This window comes from Emydura macquarii, unplaced genomic scaffold (genome assembly GCF_026122565.2).
Source record: "Emydura macquarii macquarii isolate MOO-44397 ecotype Brisbane River unplaced genomic scaffold, CSIRO-AGI_Emac_v2 contig_3517, whole genome shotgun sequence".
Taxonomy (NCBI): domain Eukaryota; kingdom Metazoa; phylum Chordata; order Testudines; family Chelidae; genus Emydura; species Emydura macquarii.
In genome coordinates, this window is record NW_027133654.1 from 3,762,522 (window position 1) to 3,779,741 (window position 17,220).

The 17,220-nt window shown below is 40.4% G+C and overlaps 2 protein-coding genes across 4 annotated transcripts in view; one reads left to right on the plus strand and one right to left on the minus strand.

Moving 5' to 3' along the window:
* ERO1B (endoplasmic reticulum oxidoreductase 1 beta) overlaps nt 1-11,284 on the plus strand; it is a 65,607-nt gene extending 54,323 nt beyond the window's left edge. The window contains exon 17 of the mRNA XM_067535881.1: nt 11,150-11,284. Coding sequence (XP_067391982.1) covers nt 11,150-11,180 — 31 coding nt within the window. The 3' untranslated portion in view covers nt 11,181-11,284. The remainder of the gene's footprint in view (nt 1-11,149) is intronic.
* GPR137B (G protein-coupled receptor 137B) overlaps nt 3,051-17,220 on the minus strand; it is a 28,293-nt gene continuing 14,123 nt past the window's right edge. Inside the window, exons 4-7 of one of the 3 annotated variants that reach the window (XM_067535883.1) lie at nt 12,812-12,965; nt 11,136-11,260; nt 7,769-7,893; nt 3,051-3,752 (exon numbers count right to left, since the gene is read on the minus strand). In XM_067535883.1, coding sequence (XP_067391984.1) covers nt 3,641-3,752; nt 7,769-7,893; nt 11,136-11,260; nt 12,812-12,965 — 516 coding nt within the window. In that variant the 3' untranslated portion in view covers nt 3,051-3,640. Of the gene's footprint in view, nt 3,753-6,442; nt 7,290-7,755; nt 7,894-11,135; nt 11,261-12,811; nt 12,966-17,220 lie in introns of those variants that run through there. The other 2 variants (XM_067535885.1, XM_067535884.1) reach the window with 2 other exon arrangements.

Consider the following 17,220-nt stretch of genomic DNA (forward strand, 5'->3'; position numbering starts at 1 on the left):
CATCCGTCAAGCTGCTTGCTCTCCAAAAGTGAGAATCTGAGAAATTAATTTACCATGCAAATTCTGCTTCTCTGAAGATATCCTGCAGGATTGTCACCCATCTACTCACCCTCTCCTACTCCCCCCTTAGTTTGCATGTTGCCTTTTGTTTAGGGATATTTCTTTTGCATTTATTTTTCCATTTTCCTGAGGCACACTTTTAACTTTTGTTGATCTTTAATTGAGTTTTTATTTGCTAGAAGTTTGCCTCTGGCTACATCAAAGGGACTAGAATATTCAGAGGACAGCTTTTACACGTGGCAGGGTGTAGCATGCAGTCATATGGGGAACTGGGTCAAGCTCTGACCACTATTGTTGCCCTCAAGGATCAAAAAGCCTTATGAGTTATGGCAGTTCTGCCAATCTCCTGCTAAAGAGCTAAATCCCACCACATATCTTTAGAGAAGCAGAATTACAAGGCAAATAATTTTTCCCCTTATTTTACCTTCATGTAGTTTTTTAGATTAAAGACCTACTTTCTACTTTTGTTTTAACATACAAGAAAAAGCTTTTGAAGTGGGGGAGAGCAGTGGGCATCCTAATATTTCTCACTTCAAGGAAAATCTAGGCTGCTTATGCCTTGTAAAGTGAGATATTAAATATGTAAGAATTTTCCAGCATGTGTGTGAAAAGGCTTCTGGGATTTTTTTATTAGCTAAAAAAACTTCATCCTTTTTCTTTCATTCATTTGAGATGCTATAGTAATACCCTGAAGTGGGCATGTTTATTAAATATTATTCACTGAGATTGGTTTGAGAAAATAGCTGAGATGTAGAAATAGGAAATATGGATCATACTACAGTATTTATATTTCAACTAAGAACAATTTGACATATTTGCAAAGCGGTATCTGAGCTGCTTTAAATAGTACTTCTAAAAATTTGTCTTCACAGTAGAGTTTGAACTTGGTGGTGCATCACTATGTTTTACACGAAAGGGAACTGTTTTCTCAAGCATGGTGGAAGTTTCCAGTGCTCTTTGATTTCTGTTCTTTTGAAGCTTAATGCATTAAATTAAAAATTGTCGTCAGATCTCCACACAGAATTTATACCAAATTCATCCCTTGACTTTTGTGCAAATGTGGCTGGAGCAGGGGTTTCCAGATACGCTCAGTGTTTAACCCTTCCTTTTGCTCATACATCGATTTCTACTGAAGTACCGCTGTAGCTATGATATTCCTTGTTCTAGGAAACTGATACAGAATGGGCTTCCCAGTCTGACCTTTACAAAACACACAGCAATGCATGGTACCATATTGATTGTGGTATGAAAGCATCATTTGCAGCTGAAACTGTAGAGTCCATGTATAGGCCATCATGTACAGTACAACCGAGAGATGTTTGGTCCTATGTTTTGAACCAATTCCCAAGGTCCTCACTCCATCAGACTCGTATAGAAGTTTCCTTATGAGAGTGTGACCCTAAGATTTGGCCCTTCGTGTCATTACTTGATTTTTTTCATTAACAGATGCAGTAAATATAGACCAGCAATAAAACAGGCATCAGTGATATCTCTTGCAATATTCTGTGGTATTTGGTATGCTTTTCAGTAAAGGGAAAGGCATGTACTACTTCAAATGTTTGTCTATATACACTCCACCCTGGGTGGTGTGCATGTAGGAATACAGGCCACATTAGATTTGAGTGATCTATGGTTTTTAAATTGAGTTGGGACATTAGCGTGAGCAACAGGCCCAAATTGTATTTAAGGATTGGGCTGAAATAATAGAAATAAAACATGGTTAAGTGAGTATCAGGTGCAGTAAATAATTGGCTAATATAAAAAACTACATCACCTGGCCTTAGCTAAGGTCAGATAATTGGCAATGACATCACTTGTTAAAGAGTATAAAAAACAGTAAACTCTTCAAGGGTTAATTGCTGATACCTGCCTGACCAATATGGGTCTAAGCACCCCTGGGTTTAGCCTATTTGTAAATATCTTGATCAAATGCTTATAAATATTTTGTTACTGTTTGGATGTAGTAAATCACTTATTTTAGGCTTCTTAAGTCATGTTTAGAGCAATTGTATAAATACCAATTGGATTTGTATTTAATAAAGGAATTTATGGTTAAATTGGGGTTGTGGTAATGTCCTGCTAAAATAATTCCAACAGCATGTGTGTCCAGTGTGCTTGACTGTAATATTTTGACCAGCATTGCCTGCCCATCTTGCTTCTTTGAAATATTTATCCATATACATATAGTCTGACACACCCTCTGTCCCATCTGCTACAGAATCTAATAACATCTGGATTCTGTTGCTGCCGGCCAAAAGATTCTGAACTTGAGCGACCGGGCACCAAGAGTGGAATATAGACAACAAATCTCAATGAGAATTACTGTTGGCTAAGTAATCATTCCTTAAAAGGTGGGTTGTATTCTGTAGTAATTAATCACCTACGTGTGACAAGCCCTTTAATTCTCTCGGAACGATGGCCCCTGCTACAAAATACTCTTACCTCATCCCTTACAACATTCGTTTTACATGTATGGTATCCTGAGACAACTAAACTAATTATAGCAGAGATTCAGCTTTTCTATAGTCTGTTAAGATAGCTTTATATTTGTTTTATGTAAAGTAAGGTTAGGTAATTCATTGACTCCTGCACCAGAAGCTGGAGTGTTACAAATCCATCTCTTGTCTATCAGTGGTAGATTTGGCATTTGGATTGCTCTTTTAGATATGCTAAAACATAGATAGGCAGTTTAGCTACTAATGGGATATGATAAGTATAATCTTCCAAGGTTAGTTGTAATATGTACATTTCAGTCTCTCTGAAGTTCTGCATGCGTCAGATAGCGGTGTAGACCAATCTTATCTCTTTGCTGGATCACCCGTGACTTTTACCAAAGCAGTCCCTCTATTTTGGGTCATCCCCACAAATGTGGAGGATGAAGGAACTAGAAAACAGTCTTTTTGGAGAACAGTATGCTGTTAGACAATAACCTTAAACATAGGGGATTCTGTCAGCCTTCCAAACACTTCAGCTGCCCCATGTTATAGTAATGCACACTGAAGAGCAGAATTTGCTGCAAAAACATAGCAATAGTTTTAAAAAATGCTGCCATTTAACTGGGATGATTTTCTTCAGGGTTTTATGTCTTAAAACCAAAGACTGACATGCAATTTAGGCAACTAATATGTGTTGTAAATGGTACAGTTGTATTTTATAAAGTCAGGAATGCATTTTAAGAAGTCCTATTCATATGCACTGTAAAAATTCTCAGAAGAATTTCCAGTATGTTACAGCATTGTTTGTTTATGCAAAAATCTATTTAATACAGACAGTGCTTAAATTATGCCCACTAAGGCCCTTATCGCAATTTGGGTATTTTTGTGCATCAAGTTAAGCACATGTAAGATGAGTCTAAAATACCAAGGCTTATATCAATGTAGTAACTAAAATGTGGCTTCATGACATTAAACCATTACTTAGTCTATACTTTTCTTGAATTATGAGAAGCTTGTGGCAAAGATCTCTCTTGTTCCTTGTACAAGAACAGTGCCCCTAAAAACAATAAAGGAAAATTGCTAAGCTTTGTTTTTCAGATTTTTTTTTAATATGGAGCATACTAGAATACTGTAGTTGACTGGAGCTACATAGGGCTTGGTCGTTCTGTGTCCAATGTTGAATCTGGCTGCAGTGATCCTATGTAAGCCATGAAACTGTTGTTTTGATGTCCCCAATCATAGTAATCTGGAGAGAAACTATAAAACAAAAAAGAAGAACATTAATTTGTGGCTGATTCTCTGTATGTCTCATTTACTTAAATGGGACAGAATATAACTTTATAAATATAGTTTACATAAATATTAGAGATGTTACTGATAAATAGCTGTTTTAGACTTAAGTAGAAAGTCTGTCTATGCATTCATGTTGAGCAGTAATGTGGGCTCAAGGAATTGGTCATGAACTACAGCGACTTCCATCTTTAAGCTACTAGTTGAAATCCTGTCCAGTTCATTAATGACTGAAAGTTACCACCTCATGGCTTCACTTGCCCACATTGGTTTTGGGGTGTTCAACAGTAGTATTTCTGGCCTGCCTAAAGTCCTGTCTCCTGACAAGTTGGAACCAGCTAGTAGCATTGTTGGATCTAGACACCTTATGTATCCACTGTAGTGAGGCAGTGTGGCCTCCTTCTAACTAGAGGGGGAGGAGTAAGCCTCCCTAACTAAGGGGGCAGAGGCAGTACGGCCTCACCCCTCCCACTGGAAGCGGGTGGGCAGGCTAGGAAGTACAAAATGGCCTCTAGCTCAGTTCAGTTGGAGCCACTGGAGGAGAAGGATGTCTCCGCTGGGGCTCAAGCCCGACTGCTGATGCGCTGCCACGGCTGCCTACTGCAGGAGGCCAGAGGAGCTGCCTGTGATGCTGAGGGCCTGCTGTGGCTGCCCCTTGTGCTTTATCTCAGGGAGACTGATGGTGACCCTGAAGCCCAGGTACTATCACGAAGGGGGTAGAAAGGAGCCCAGGGGAACCAGACAATTGTCCAGGTGTTTTGTTGCAGCTGGGTTAGCGAGTTGCAGCTGGCGCTCCGCTGACCCAGTGGTGGAACCGCTCCTAATCACTGTTAGGACTCAGGGCTGGGACGTGGTAGATCGGGAGGACCTGCATCCCCCTCCCTCCTTGCTACCCCACCTGTGGGGTGGTCACCTCTAACTGGCCTATGAAGTCTGGGCTGGTGCTCGACCACTTTGCTTGCTCCACTCTGCCTGAGGGCCTGGGACAATACATTGTTTGCTTGCCCCGGCCTGCCTGAAGGCCTGGGCTATATACTGCTTGCTTGCCCCAGCCTGCCTGAGGGCCGGGGACAATAGACTGCTATTCTGCTTATTAGCTAATTCCCCCTGCCAATAGACAACAAGTGAGTGTGGTAGTGTGGCCTCCCTCTGACCCAGGGTGGGAGGAGCGACTGGCACCCATCTACACCCACACAGCATGGTTAGTAATGGGGAGCTTGGTTGTCTGACTGTAAGCAGTTCCAAATACTTAAGATGTTCTTGGGGGCAGGGGCCATGCTGCAACCGGACTTTGTAACCAAAGGCTGATCCTCTTCTTTCCCCTCCTGGTTTTCTAGGCAATAGGAGATCCTAGATTGCAGTGCCAGTGCATGTGTGACCTTCAAGCACTGTATGGAAGGTGGAAGGCTGTGTAGTTTTTCCCCAAAAAAACCACCACAGACAGCATGGTAGCTGTGAACAGGCAAGCTTTGTTGACCTATGGTTGTGTTGTAGGTTGCAGAGAGAGCTGCACACAACTCAGCCAAATTTGTTTTTATCTACAAATGAATGGCAAGAACAGGGTTCTGGATGGGTGGGAAATGGTTACTAAGAGAGCCTTCTCCTTAAAGGTATTTCATTGTGTTCTTATTCCTCTGATATTTTTAAAATGTAAGGGGCTGACTATTGCTGCATCTCAAATGTATAGAATTCCTGTGTTTTGCAAGCAGTGCAAAAGATGCTTTCTGGAACTAAACCTAGTACTGACAAGGTTGAGCCCTTGGGATTGTTCTTTGTTCCACATGTTGCTAAAGAAAGCAGGCCAGATGTTTAACAGGTAAATCAGCATAGCTCTATTACAATCAATGAAACTTCATTACTTAAACCAGCAGGCTCGTGGGCCCACTATTTTTAATCATAGTTCTATCTTCAAGAAGAGTAAATGAGTTACGGGTTTTAATGATCAAATCCCTCTTTCCTCATATGTCATAGGGAGAAAACTGTGCCTCCTCCTCCTCCAAACTATACCAAAAATAGTGCTGTCCTACTTCCCCCTGAGTTAGATAACTAATTTCCTAGTGTTCTTCTCAAAACTTCATTTTTAAATCAGGGGAAAACTAACTCTCTCCACAAGCAGCCTTTGAGTTTCCATGTGGATAGGACTCAGGCATTTAGGAAGTCAGAAAGACTTCTGTAGTTTACAGCAATCTAGGTAAATCAAATGCTGTTTTCATGTAGTATTTGTGTGAGAGGCTTGGAATGTACCTTGAAACATGTTACATGGCAGCTTGGTTGTCAGTACCACAATCTTAGAGCTCACTCTCTAAGGTGATGTTCCAGCTCTACCTCCAATTTTCTATCTGAGCACCTCAAACATAACTGATTATCTTCAAATCACACCTCTGAGCTAGGAAAGTTTTTTTGTGTTTTTTTTTTTCTTTGAGAGAGAGGAAACTGAGACACATGGTAGATAAGAGACTTACTCAAGGTCATCCGGGAAGTGTAGAGCTGAAGTGGGAATTAAAACTACATCTCCTGCAGGCCGGTTCAATTCCCTATTTGTCAGACCATCCTTCCTGTCCTGTAATGGAAATCTCTAGCTACAGCACTATTTTCTCAATCTTGATTTCATGCTCACTTTTTGGAAGGGCAGTTCTTCAGTGTTTTAATTGGAACCCTTCACCCTACCTTCCTGGGCAGTCGGGTTCTACTATTCACTTGATTTCTACAAGTGGGACTAGACAGAAGCCACTTGAAAGTTGAAAACTTAGTTACTTACCAGGATGTTGCTTCCTACATATTCCCACTTCCCATTCACCTTCCCCTCAGTTTTGCTCCTAACACCTTTGGAATTAATTAAAGGAAGCAAGGCAGTTTAAGCCATATGTCCCTCCCATCAGCTGAGCTCTAACTCTTTGGTAGCATAAAGAGGAGCCTGTGTAGTAGCAACTGGCACTACTTTTCACTAGAAAGATCAGCAGCATTAAGGCTTCTTCCCCAAGTGGGAATATGCACAAGCAACATTCTGGAATGCACAAAGTTACTAGGGGAATTAGCCATTTTTGTTGTGGTCCAAAATGCTTTGTTGGAAACCTGGTAAAAGTAAAAATCCTGTGACCTGAATGGGAAAGTTAATGGATGTGGGCCTTTTGCATTTGAATGCTTTGTTGGTCTCATTGCATTTCTGGATAACATGAAATAATCTGCTTCAAGTGCAGACAGAAACAATTCAAAGCTGTTTTTTGGAGGGGTTGCTTCTCTGGCCACTGGCTGCTGTGGTTTCTCAGTCTGGTGTAATCACTCTCAAACTGACCAAAGTTTCATAGTAAAGTCTTCCTTCTTGCATCTGGTTTAATAGATTCTCAACTACAAAACAACAGGTTAGGGCTTCATTCCACCAGCTCAGTCAGTTCCCAAAGTCTCATGTCCACATCTGTTTGTCTTCCCAGCACTCCCTCTCTTTTCCAGGTCTCATCAGAGGAGAGGACTGCCAGCAGATTTTATCCTTTTGGGTTTCTCCCCACACTAGGCAAAAGGGTTTGCCTTTATACCATTTCCTCTCCCAGCATGTCTTGCTCTCAGGCCTATAGCCCTAATGGCACCAGGACTATAAGTTTGAGAACTTCTGTCCTTAAAGGGCTAAACTCCAAACCAAAAATACTGATCTGGTCCTCCATTATAGCCACTAAATCAAGATACTGTAAATATCTTCATTCTGTCGTCCTTGTAATGTTTATGTAGTGCAATCTTTAATGCCTTGCCTCCCAGCTTTACACTCACATACATGCAAGTTTGTTCCCTATAACAATCGTCTGTTGAACTCTCCTTTCTAACAGGTTCCCTCCACACAAGTAGAATATCTGCATTTGATAATAAATCATGATAAAACAAGTAGAACATTTATAGATTCCTCCTTCCCCCCCCCCCCCCCCCCAAAATCCTGATCCTGTCTTCCTGTAACCCTACACATAAGATCACTGAAACTGTTCACCCTTATGCCTCACCTGCCCTGTATGCCTTGTGGTGAAATGTTCCAGGCCAGATCATCATCACTGTCATATCTCCGAGGGTTGTCAAAGAAATAGGATCGTGGACTGAATCCATGGGTTGGTACCATTCCTGGATTTGTCTGAGGGGGAAACCATCCATCAGTAAAAGTTGCACCAATTTGTATCCAACTGTCAGATGTGCTGCCTGATTAAACTTATCGCCAAAGGCTCCAAGCCAAGAGACATGGCAGGAGTTCGTTAAACTATTTTTTCCTATTGCTCACCTCTTGTTCTGTTTTCTCCATTTCCTCCCATTAAACCTAACAAACCTCCCGTTTCCACTGAGTAGAAGTGCTCACCTTGCCAGACCTGCCACCTTATACATGTCTGTTCTAAGCTTGATATTAATTCCTCTCCACCCCTGCCTGCCCTCCCAATAACACTGCCCATTTGCTCCATCCGAGAGAGCAATTTGGAACTGGCAGACAGAGGAAGGGGCGGCACAGTAAGAAGATAAGGTTGGGGAGACAAGGAATTTCTAGGAGAGGAGATGAAGAGTTGGTAGAAACTCTAGGCCAATGACCAGTCCTAGTTCAACCTCCTGATGTCCTGAACGTTACTCTCCTTTTGTATTACTGCCACAACATCCCCTACTAGCTGCCTCTCAACCCAAGGAAACTGATCAATCTATCCATATGAAACTACACCCAATTAAAGGGTGGGAAGAGGATGCTATTACGTCTCACAGCAGTGATATACTTAACTCAGAGCCATGGGTCAATCCAGGGGGCAACATTCATTGGCTGAGAGAGAGCGGGGCCCTCACACAATTTTTCATTTACCAAAATAAAATCCATTTTTATTTTAGCATAACTAATGTTTTTTCACTTTGATCTACAGTGTGGTTCAGAGTCAAGACACTATCCTACACATTCCTGTGCACACTTGATTTTTTTTCTCTTCCATTCTGTGCCAGTATCATAGGATTTCCCCCATTCCTATTCTTTGGGATTTGTTGGGGCAATATTTTTATTTGTGGCCCAGAGCAAGAGAAAGGGTTAATCCTTCATTGTTCTTTGGCATAAAACTAGTCAGTCTTTTTTCCTTTTGTATTTAATAAAGAAAACCCAAGCCATAAATGTGTGGATTCCCCCTCCCCTTCACTTGTTTGAGACTCTGGCAGTGAGAGAGCACGAGCATTACAGTTACTCTCTACAGACAACCACAAACTACCAAAGATAGCAAACCAAGAGTATTGCCTTGACAATTCCAGGCACCAAAACTTTACTTTTGAACAGAGCTAAGCACTTTCTAGTTTAATTTTGGGGAGAAACATGCAACCAGCACAACACTCCCCTATAGTTTTTTCACCATTTGAAAATAAGGAAAGCAAAGCATTATGTTGAATTTTCACTAAATGTGGCATGTTTCTAGGGTTTGTTTTTGTTTTTTTTTTAATGAATGGATACAGCTTGTTTTAATAAGGCTTTATATATCCTCTTCTCTTGACAAACCTTTTCTGATATATTAATAAGTATCTGGTAGTTTTGCAACTGTTAAGTATTTATATTACAATATACGCCTATGAGTCATGGACGCCATCTTGTGGCAAATTTGCATAAAAATTCATGGTGTAGCTTTGCTAAAGAATCTGGGGCTAGGGTTTGTGTTGATTTTTGTATTGGAAGTTTTGGGTTTAAAGGTAGTGGAGCTGTTTAACATTTTCAGTTTTCTTCACTGAGACATAGATTAGCAAACTTATTTGTTTTTTTTCCTACACAAAACAAACGACATTTTTAAACAGTGAGGATAATTAAATGTTAGAACAATTTACCAAGAGTTGTGGTGGATTCTCTGGCACTGGCAATTTTTAAACCAAGTTTGGTTATTTTAAAAAATGTGTTCTAGTTAATAAGTAGTTATTTGGGGGAAAGTTCTGTGCCCAGTATTTATACAGGAGGGCAGACTAGATGATCACGATGGTCCTTTCTGGCCTTGAAATCTTTGAATCTATGAAAACTAGTATTTGATCACACACATTTGACAGCAATGCTAGATAATGTCCCCTGTAAAATGAGTGAAGTTACAGGGTTCTCGATTAAATTAGGACTAACTTGATCCTCCTAACCCCACCCCCATCAAAACTCTAGAGTACTAGGGCCTTGTCTAGACAAGATTTAAAGGTGTAGTGTTTGAACTTGTTAGCTAATGTGTTCTTCCACTAACATTTAGTGGAAAAACATGGTCCATAGTTGTCTTAACTTCAGTAGGATTATTCCATGAGTAAAGGTTTGCAGGATCAGACCCTAAATGGCTAATTTTTTGCAAGGTAAGGTTAAATTATGTTCCCTAGTATCTGAACATCTCTCTCTTGTTCTGATTGATTTTTGTGAATTCCTTTCATACAATTCTAAATTCACTAGTAGAAGTGACATTGCTAAACTCAAATTTAAATAAAATGAACTCACTATAATGTAAAGGTTAAGAGAATATCCTAATCTGTGCTTTTAAAAATTTGGTTTCTTTTCTTCAGTTATATGGGACTAATTCCTAAGGAGTGAAGGGCCCAGGATTTTTAAAAGACTTGTTTGTTATAATGAACAGGGCTAGAACTAAACGGCTGGGGTTTCCTTTGATAGTTCAAGTGACTGCAGTTCAATGGTAAAGGGTTTTTCACAGACAGCTGCTACTTCCTTGTTAATCTTGTCCCTGAAGTTTGAGTGTTATGATAAAGGCACATTGCTATTCAGCAAGCCTCAGTGAAACTTTTTTTTTTTTTTAATTGCAAATTTAGCACTCCTGCCATCCTTGGGGAATTAAGCCCTTTGGTCTTCTATAGGACAGGGACAATACAGCTAACAGCAGTGCAAACTTTCCCACATGTTTGTTAATGTGTCCCACACTAATCTGGAGGGACTACCTGCAGCTGAGAGACGATATTTTGGTTTCTCTGACTACTTAAGTCCAGCATATGCTTAGCTTTCAAACCTTGGCCTCACCTTTCAAATGAAACTGCTAACAAAGATTTCAGTCAGTGCCAATTGTGGTGCTGGTTTTTGTGATGTGGCAACTTCTTCAAGGGGAATTGGGCTAGGACCATTAAATCCATTTCATATATACCACTGAGCAGCTACCAGGTGATAACTTGCAGTTGGCTTTGCATCAATGCCCTAAAGATGAGACACTGTACCCCATTACCACACTCATATGTCAGGTAAGTTTTCTACAAAAACAACCTGGTAGGGGAAAGAGGTATATTTTGTTTTTACTGAGAACAGTTTGAAAATGAAAAAATGTGGAGGAGTAAAAACTAACAGTAAATTGAGCTCTGCCAGTTATCTGAAGGTTGTGTCTGGAAAAGGTGCAAATACATTTTACTTACTAGGTCTTTTGTAGGGTTTCGAACACGGAAGAAGTACACAACTAAGGAAGTGGGCAGCAGCTCCCAGACAAAGAGGATCACTCCGAATATGACATACCCAGCATCTCCCAGCTGACATTTCAGATCTGCCTGTTGAAAAGTCAGAGGAGCATGCTCAGAAATGAAAGTCGGGTTGTTTAAAAAGCGTAAGAAACAAAATCAGCTTTCTTAGGGCAAAATGTATGTAAGCATTAGGGAATCTGATGCCACATACAGTAGCTATGTATAAAAGTAAAAACAGCAGATTAACCTGGCTACACATTCTTAATGATTAAAAACCCCTTTGGAAAGATGTACAAAATAAAATAGAACTTTGCAATGCCTTTCCCTTCCTTTCTTGTTTTTAAATTGTCATCATTATCCTTAGGGTGTTTTCCTTCCCTCCCGCAAAGCTATAGGGAATATTTAAGTCCTTGTGGCTGCCTGCCAGACTGCCAAGAAAGTGAGAAAATCAGATACTAGCTTTCTAAGCTCTTTCAAGCTTTGAGAAACAATTTACAACTTTTCACTTCAGCGTGATCCCCACTAGCTTGAATCTGTCAACCTGGGTTGGGAGGCTAAGTCGTGTAGGCTGCAAAATGTTGTTTAGACATTGGGCACCCAAAAATAATCACCCAGCATTATTAGTCATTTTTTGCTACCTTTGAAATGAAATATCAGGCATTCACCCATCTCTGATGCTGAGAGCAGCCAGCATGCATTGCAATGGTCCAGCCCCCTGGCTGGCAGAAAGAATAGGCCTTTAAGTAAGGAATCCTAGGCTGCCACATACCATGGGGCAGGTTAGGAGATGGACCAGGAATGGAGTTAGGATACAGCACCTCCCATTTAATTGCTTTCCTCTGATTTTAAGAAAACATCCTATAGAGATTGATGTACTGGGACTTGAACGTTATCCTTTCCTTTTAAATTGTGTAAAAAATGGGAGGTCAAAGGCTGGGATTTTCTCAAAAGGAAATAAGGGAGTTAGGCATTCCATTGAAATGCAACAGGAACTGAGCAAACAACCATAAGCTCTGAAAACCCCACCATTAAGTCTTAACTGTCATTTCTCATTTTGATTTAATTAAAGCTTGACCAATCCTCATATTTTAACACTAGCGCTATGTAAACCGGCAGCTATTCTCACTTTTATTGATCAAGCAGAAAAAATGCTTCTGTTTTATGGGTGGATGCTGACTCCACTGAAGTCAATGGAAGCTTTGACACTGACTTCAGAGGCCCAGGATTTTGCCCATGTGTTTAAATTTTAAATGGAGTTATCTTGTCTCCACTTTATCCAAATATGAATCAAACTTCAGTACAGCCCTTTCAGGAAAGGGAAAAAACAAAATAAATCCCACACACTTGGTTTTTAATGGGGGGGGGGAGTCACCTTTCTAAATCTTAAAAATGTAAATAAAATACAATAATCAGAAGGTACTTTTATAGTGTTGGTTTTGAGACTGCTTTTTCTTCTATAACTGGATTATTTTTCCCTAACCATTTTACTACTGAAGCTCATTCTTGGAGTAGAACAAACATGGTGCATTTTTTTAATTAATAAAATCCAAGGGATTTTATTGTATTAGTTTTTTGTTTGTTGCAAACTGTAGGTGTACAGGATCAGTTTTATTTGTTAGCAGTAAACTTCATACTTGCCTGATCAGATACATTGTACCAATCATAATCAAAAGAATTGACTTCCTTGGTTTGAGAAAACGATAAGATGAATAAGTTGTAACAGGCTCTTGAGGTATAAAGTAATATAACAGTCACACCTATAGCTGTCACCTGACACACAGATGAACCCTAGAAGAGAGAGTTAAACATATTTTAATACCTATGTCTGGTGATGGCAAGAACACTGTTTTGCATGGACTTGGTGGTCTATGCTTTGTGTATGACCTTGGATATAATTTAACTTTTTTTTTTAAAAATCCAAGAATCTTTCTCCAGGTGAGAGTGGCAGTTCCAGCTCTTAGCATGGTCAGCTACTGTTCAATGACTCTAATATTGCAGGAAGTATTAGGCTTAAAGTATCTAAAATAAGATTTTAAAAAAGATGCACAGGGGAAATAAAACCTATTGGATAGATCATCCATTACATCCTCTTGCAAAAATATAATCTCCAACACCACACCAGACTGAGAACTTCCTATATCAGATCTTGAACTGATCTGATAATACAATGTTGTGCAATTCATAGCTGCATGCTACCCTTTATTAGCCCTCTGAGTCAATACAAAACACCTGCTAACAGTTCTTGGTAAACTGTTCTTGCACTCGAGAATAACATCTTGCACTGCAGATCTGCCCAGATTATAATTCAGTATCAATGGGAGCATCTCAGTGAGCAAAGAGTAGAGGAGCATGATGAGTATGTGGGACAGCAGGTGCATTTGAGATCAGGAATGTAGGTTGGAATGAGGCCCTGGAGTGCTTTGGAAATCAGAAGAGCTCTCTTCAATTGGACCTGGATAAAGTAGATATGGGAATGGCATGATCTACTTACAGGAATGAGTAAGCATGCTCACTGCTGCATGCTGCACCCTCAAATTCAGAGGGTCAAAACAGAGACCTAATAAATGATGATGGTGCTGAGGCAAGATCTGATTAAGGATGCAGAAGGTCTGGGCACAGACAGGACTAGGCTAAGGATCAATGTTAATTCTCTCTTGGAGATGGGCCACATACCGACAAGAGAATAGTAGGAGGGCAAGAGGCTCAAGGAGGACTCTGGAGTGGCTGGCCTGGTGCCAGCCTTTTACACAACCAAATGGGAAAAAGAGAACAAAGTTCGGGTTGTGAGTTCTCTGGATCAGCGGAGGTATTGTTTTCAGTCCCTTCAAGGAAGGGAAACACTTCATTTCCATCACATGTGACTCCCTCCCGCATGGAGACATCTAGTACCATAAAGGGGCTCCAGAGATTGACAGAGTTCCCCGTGTCATGGGCCCTTTTACAATGGTGTGGGGAATAGGAGGGCCCACAGATTTCTAACCTGGAAGGGTTCCAGCATCTAAAGGCGAGTAGTAGCAGGATCAAAGGCAAAGGACAATGAGGATACAATTATTTAAATATCTCATTTCACCCTATCAATGTTCTCCAAACCTTCACATAAAATATTTCTTCCTCTACATTTTTGTTGTGGCCTTTTCAGCTGTATAGTTGTGGCAAAATAGAAGGGGCTTGAGTTCATGAGACCCTAACTAACTGTGACCAGTTGTACAGAAGAGGCCCTGTTTTCTTTGTACACAGGAATATAGCATGGTATAGTCGTTAGAGCAGGGGCCTGCTCAGATAATCTGGGTGCTATTCCCAACTCAGCCCCTGACAAACTGCAAGCCCGTAGGCAAGTCATTTAACCTCTCACTGCTTCCATTTGTTCATCTGTAATAAGGGGCTCTTTGCATGGAAAGTACAAAGAATTACTGCTCTATCGTCGTGCTTTCTCTAGAGATGCCACATTCCATTGCCTTGTTGCGCTGATATTACACTTTTATAAATGTCACGTCAAGGCAATATTGACCTTTTCCTGCCTTCTGCAAGACTGGTGGAATTTGTGTTCCTAACACTGACAGTCAGAAGGTGCTCTGCTTCAAAGTTTTCTCTGGCACACTAAGCAGTAGAGTGTTCTCAAGCAATGGCTGTCCTGGCCCTTGTTTTTTGGGTTCTCAGGGCACTCACTATCTCCTCCTCATCTTCCTCTTTGCTGCAAGCAAACCATGAGTAGCTGGGAGGGGGGAGAGAGGGAAAAGTGGGAGGAATGAGTGGAGAAAGGCAGGCTTTAGCTGTTTTTGTTTTTCCTTACCAATGTTGTAAAATCTGAGCTTGTTCAATATACTCTATATGGACACAGCCACTGGCAGAGTTAAAAATTCTTAGAGAGAATGTTTATGCCAACATTGATCATCCCTCTTCACAAGCAGTACTTCTTCCTACCAACACAAAAGGCCTGGCCCAGCCCTTATGCTTGGGAATTATATCACCATCTCTGAAAAACAGCTAGCACAACCTTCACAGCAAAAGGATTGAAGACATTCATTCATCTGACAAACTGTAGCTCTGGTGCTACTCAGCCTGCTTGACTTCCTGGATGTATGCACAGCTTTGTAGATCTGCATGACTGACAACCAGATTAAAACAATACTGCTAAGAGTACCACTCAACAGCAGCATAATATGTTGGCAGGCCTAGTTTACAGTGACATTTGTGCTGAGTTCAGAGACTCATATTTATAAGGGAATTAAAACAAATTACAGTACGTGGTGGTGAAAACTGTGGTGACAGGAAATGCTGTAAAGAGGAAACAGTTGTTATGCACTTCTCTATTCTCCCTCTGTGTTGGAGAAGCCACTATGCTGTTATGGAAACAGAAGAGGAAAGAGCTGACAGAAGCTGCTGACTCGCAGACATCACGGCTCAGTTCTCCACTCTGCAGCCACCACAAGACAGAAGAAAGCAGCTGGTATTTTTCAGTGCTATTTTTGCCAGAATACAGGAAATGCTGGTGTTGTATAGTAATTAAATAGGCTGTAGCTTTAATCATTTCTATCTCAATAAATAAAATAGCATGATAAAAATGTTTTGTTCACAATAAGCCAAATCCTCAGAGCATTGTCCAGCCTAAGTAGGTGAGTCCTGGGAAGATACACAGGGAGAGTAAATAAAGGAGAATCCTCCTTCACAGGCCACAGAGGTTACTTAAGCCTGTTAGCTGGACTAGGTTTACAAGGCCCCCATCAGAGGACACCTGAAGTGGCAAGACTTTTAGACATGCACTCTCTGCTCTGAAGAATGAGATTCTATCCCCTGAGTTGTGTACCTCACAACTGGCCCTCCCCTGCAATCCTGTCCCAGCTTTGTGCAGTAGAAATAAAACCGTTCCACTTCCTGGGGCTCTGTGACTATTCAGGAGAATGCAGGATTCACCCCTGTGCATTTTAGCATAGGATGATATTTGAACAGAGGGAGCTAGCAGATGTGAGGATCAAATGGAAGGATTCCAGCTTTGATCCAAATATCACAGTGTGGGCATTTCTGCCGTTCCAATTTTATATCACCCCCTGGGATGGATTTTTATTATGAATTTCAGAACAACATTAGCAGTTCAAGCTAAAAATCACTTGGCTACAATCTCCAGCTTTCAGAAGATGTAAACTAAACACATGTACTGAACTCCTACAATACTTACACAAGCAAAACTCCCAAGTCAGTTCAATAGTAATCAATAAGTTAGTGTGCATGGTATATCTTTCCATCGCCTCAATGCTAATTTCAGAGGTGGTGTTCTTTGCTCACATAAAACAGATTGGATTTCCAGGGGGATGAAATTAATGCAGGAATCTACTCCCACCTCCACTTGGTAAACACTACTGTTACAGAAGCTCATGCTTAGATGATTTTTCATTAGGTTGATAAACTTCCCTGATAGTAAAACTAATCCACTGATCATGCCAGTTGGTCAGCAAATGACAGATCTGAAAAGCACAAAGCTGCAGTTTGAAATCTACCAATCAGTCATGAGCTTTCAGTTGTTTTATGTTATGTCCAGATGACTAAGTATGAAAAGTAATTAGATGGCCAACCAGCAAGGATGAATTTTATTATAAGATTTTCTTCATAGTAATTGAAATGTACAGTATTGGAAGCTTCATTGTGATGAGAAAGATGTTAATATACTATTCATTTTATGAAACTCTAGTCACTTACTTCCAGACAAACTCTTAGTGCAAGTCAGAAAGTCAAGGGATCTTTGGGAAAATAAAGCTGTCCTTCACTATTTATGAATGTTACAAAACATCCTCTGACTTTGTGCTGTATAGTTACTGGTTTCAACAACATTACACTATGAATCTGGACATTTGTCTACTTAGCATATCCTGAAATTGTCAATTTAACAGATTGTATCTGTACAGAATACCTGCTGCAGAATCTTAAAAGTGAATCTCCTTTTCTACTGGAATATTTTTATAAAGCTGAAGTATTTTTAAATATAGTCTTAGTCATTGACAGAAGGACATGCACCATTCATGAAAGACTGTTCATACTTTATATTACTGTT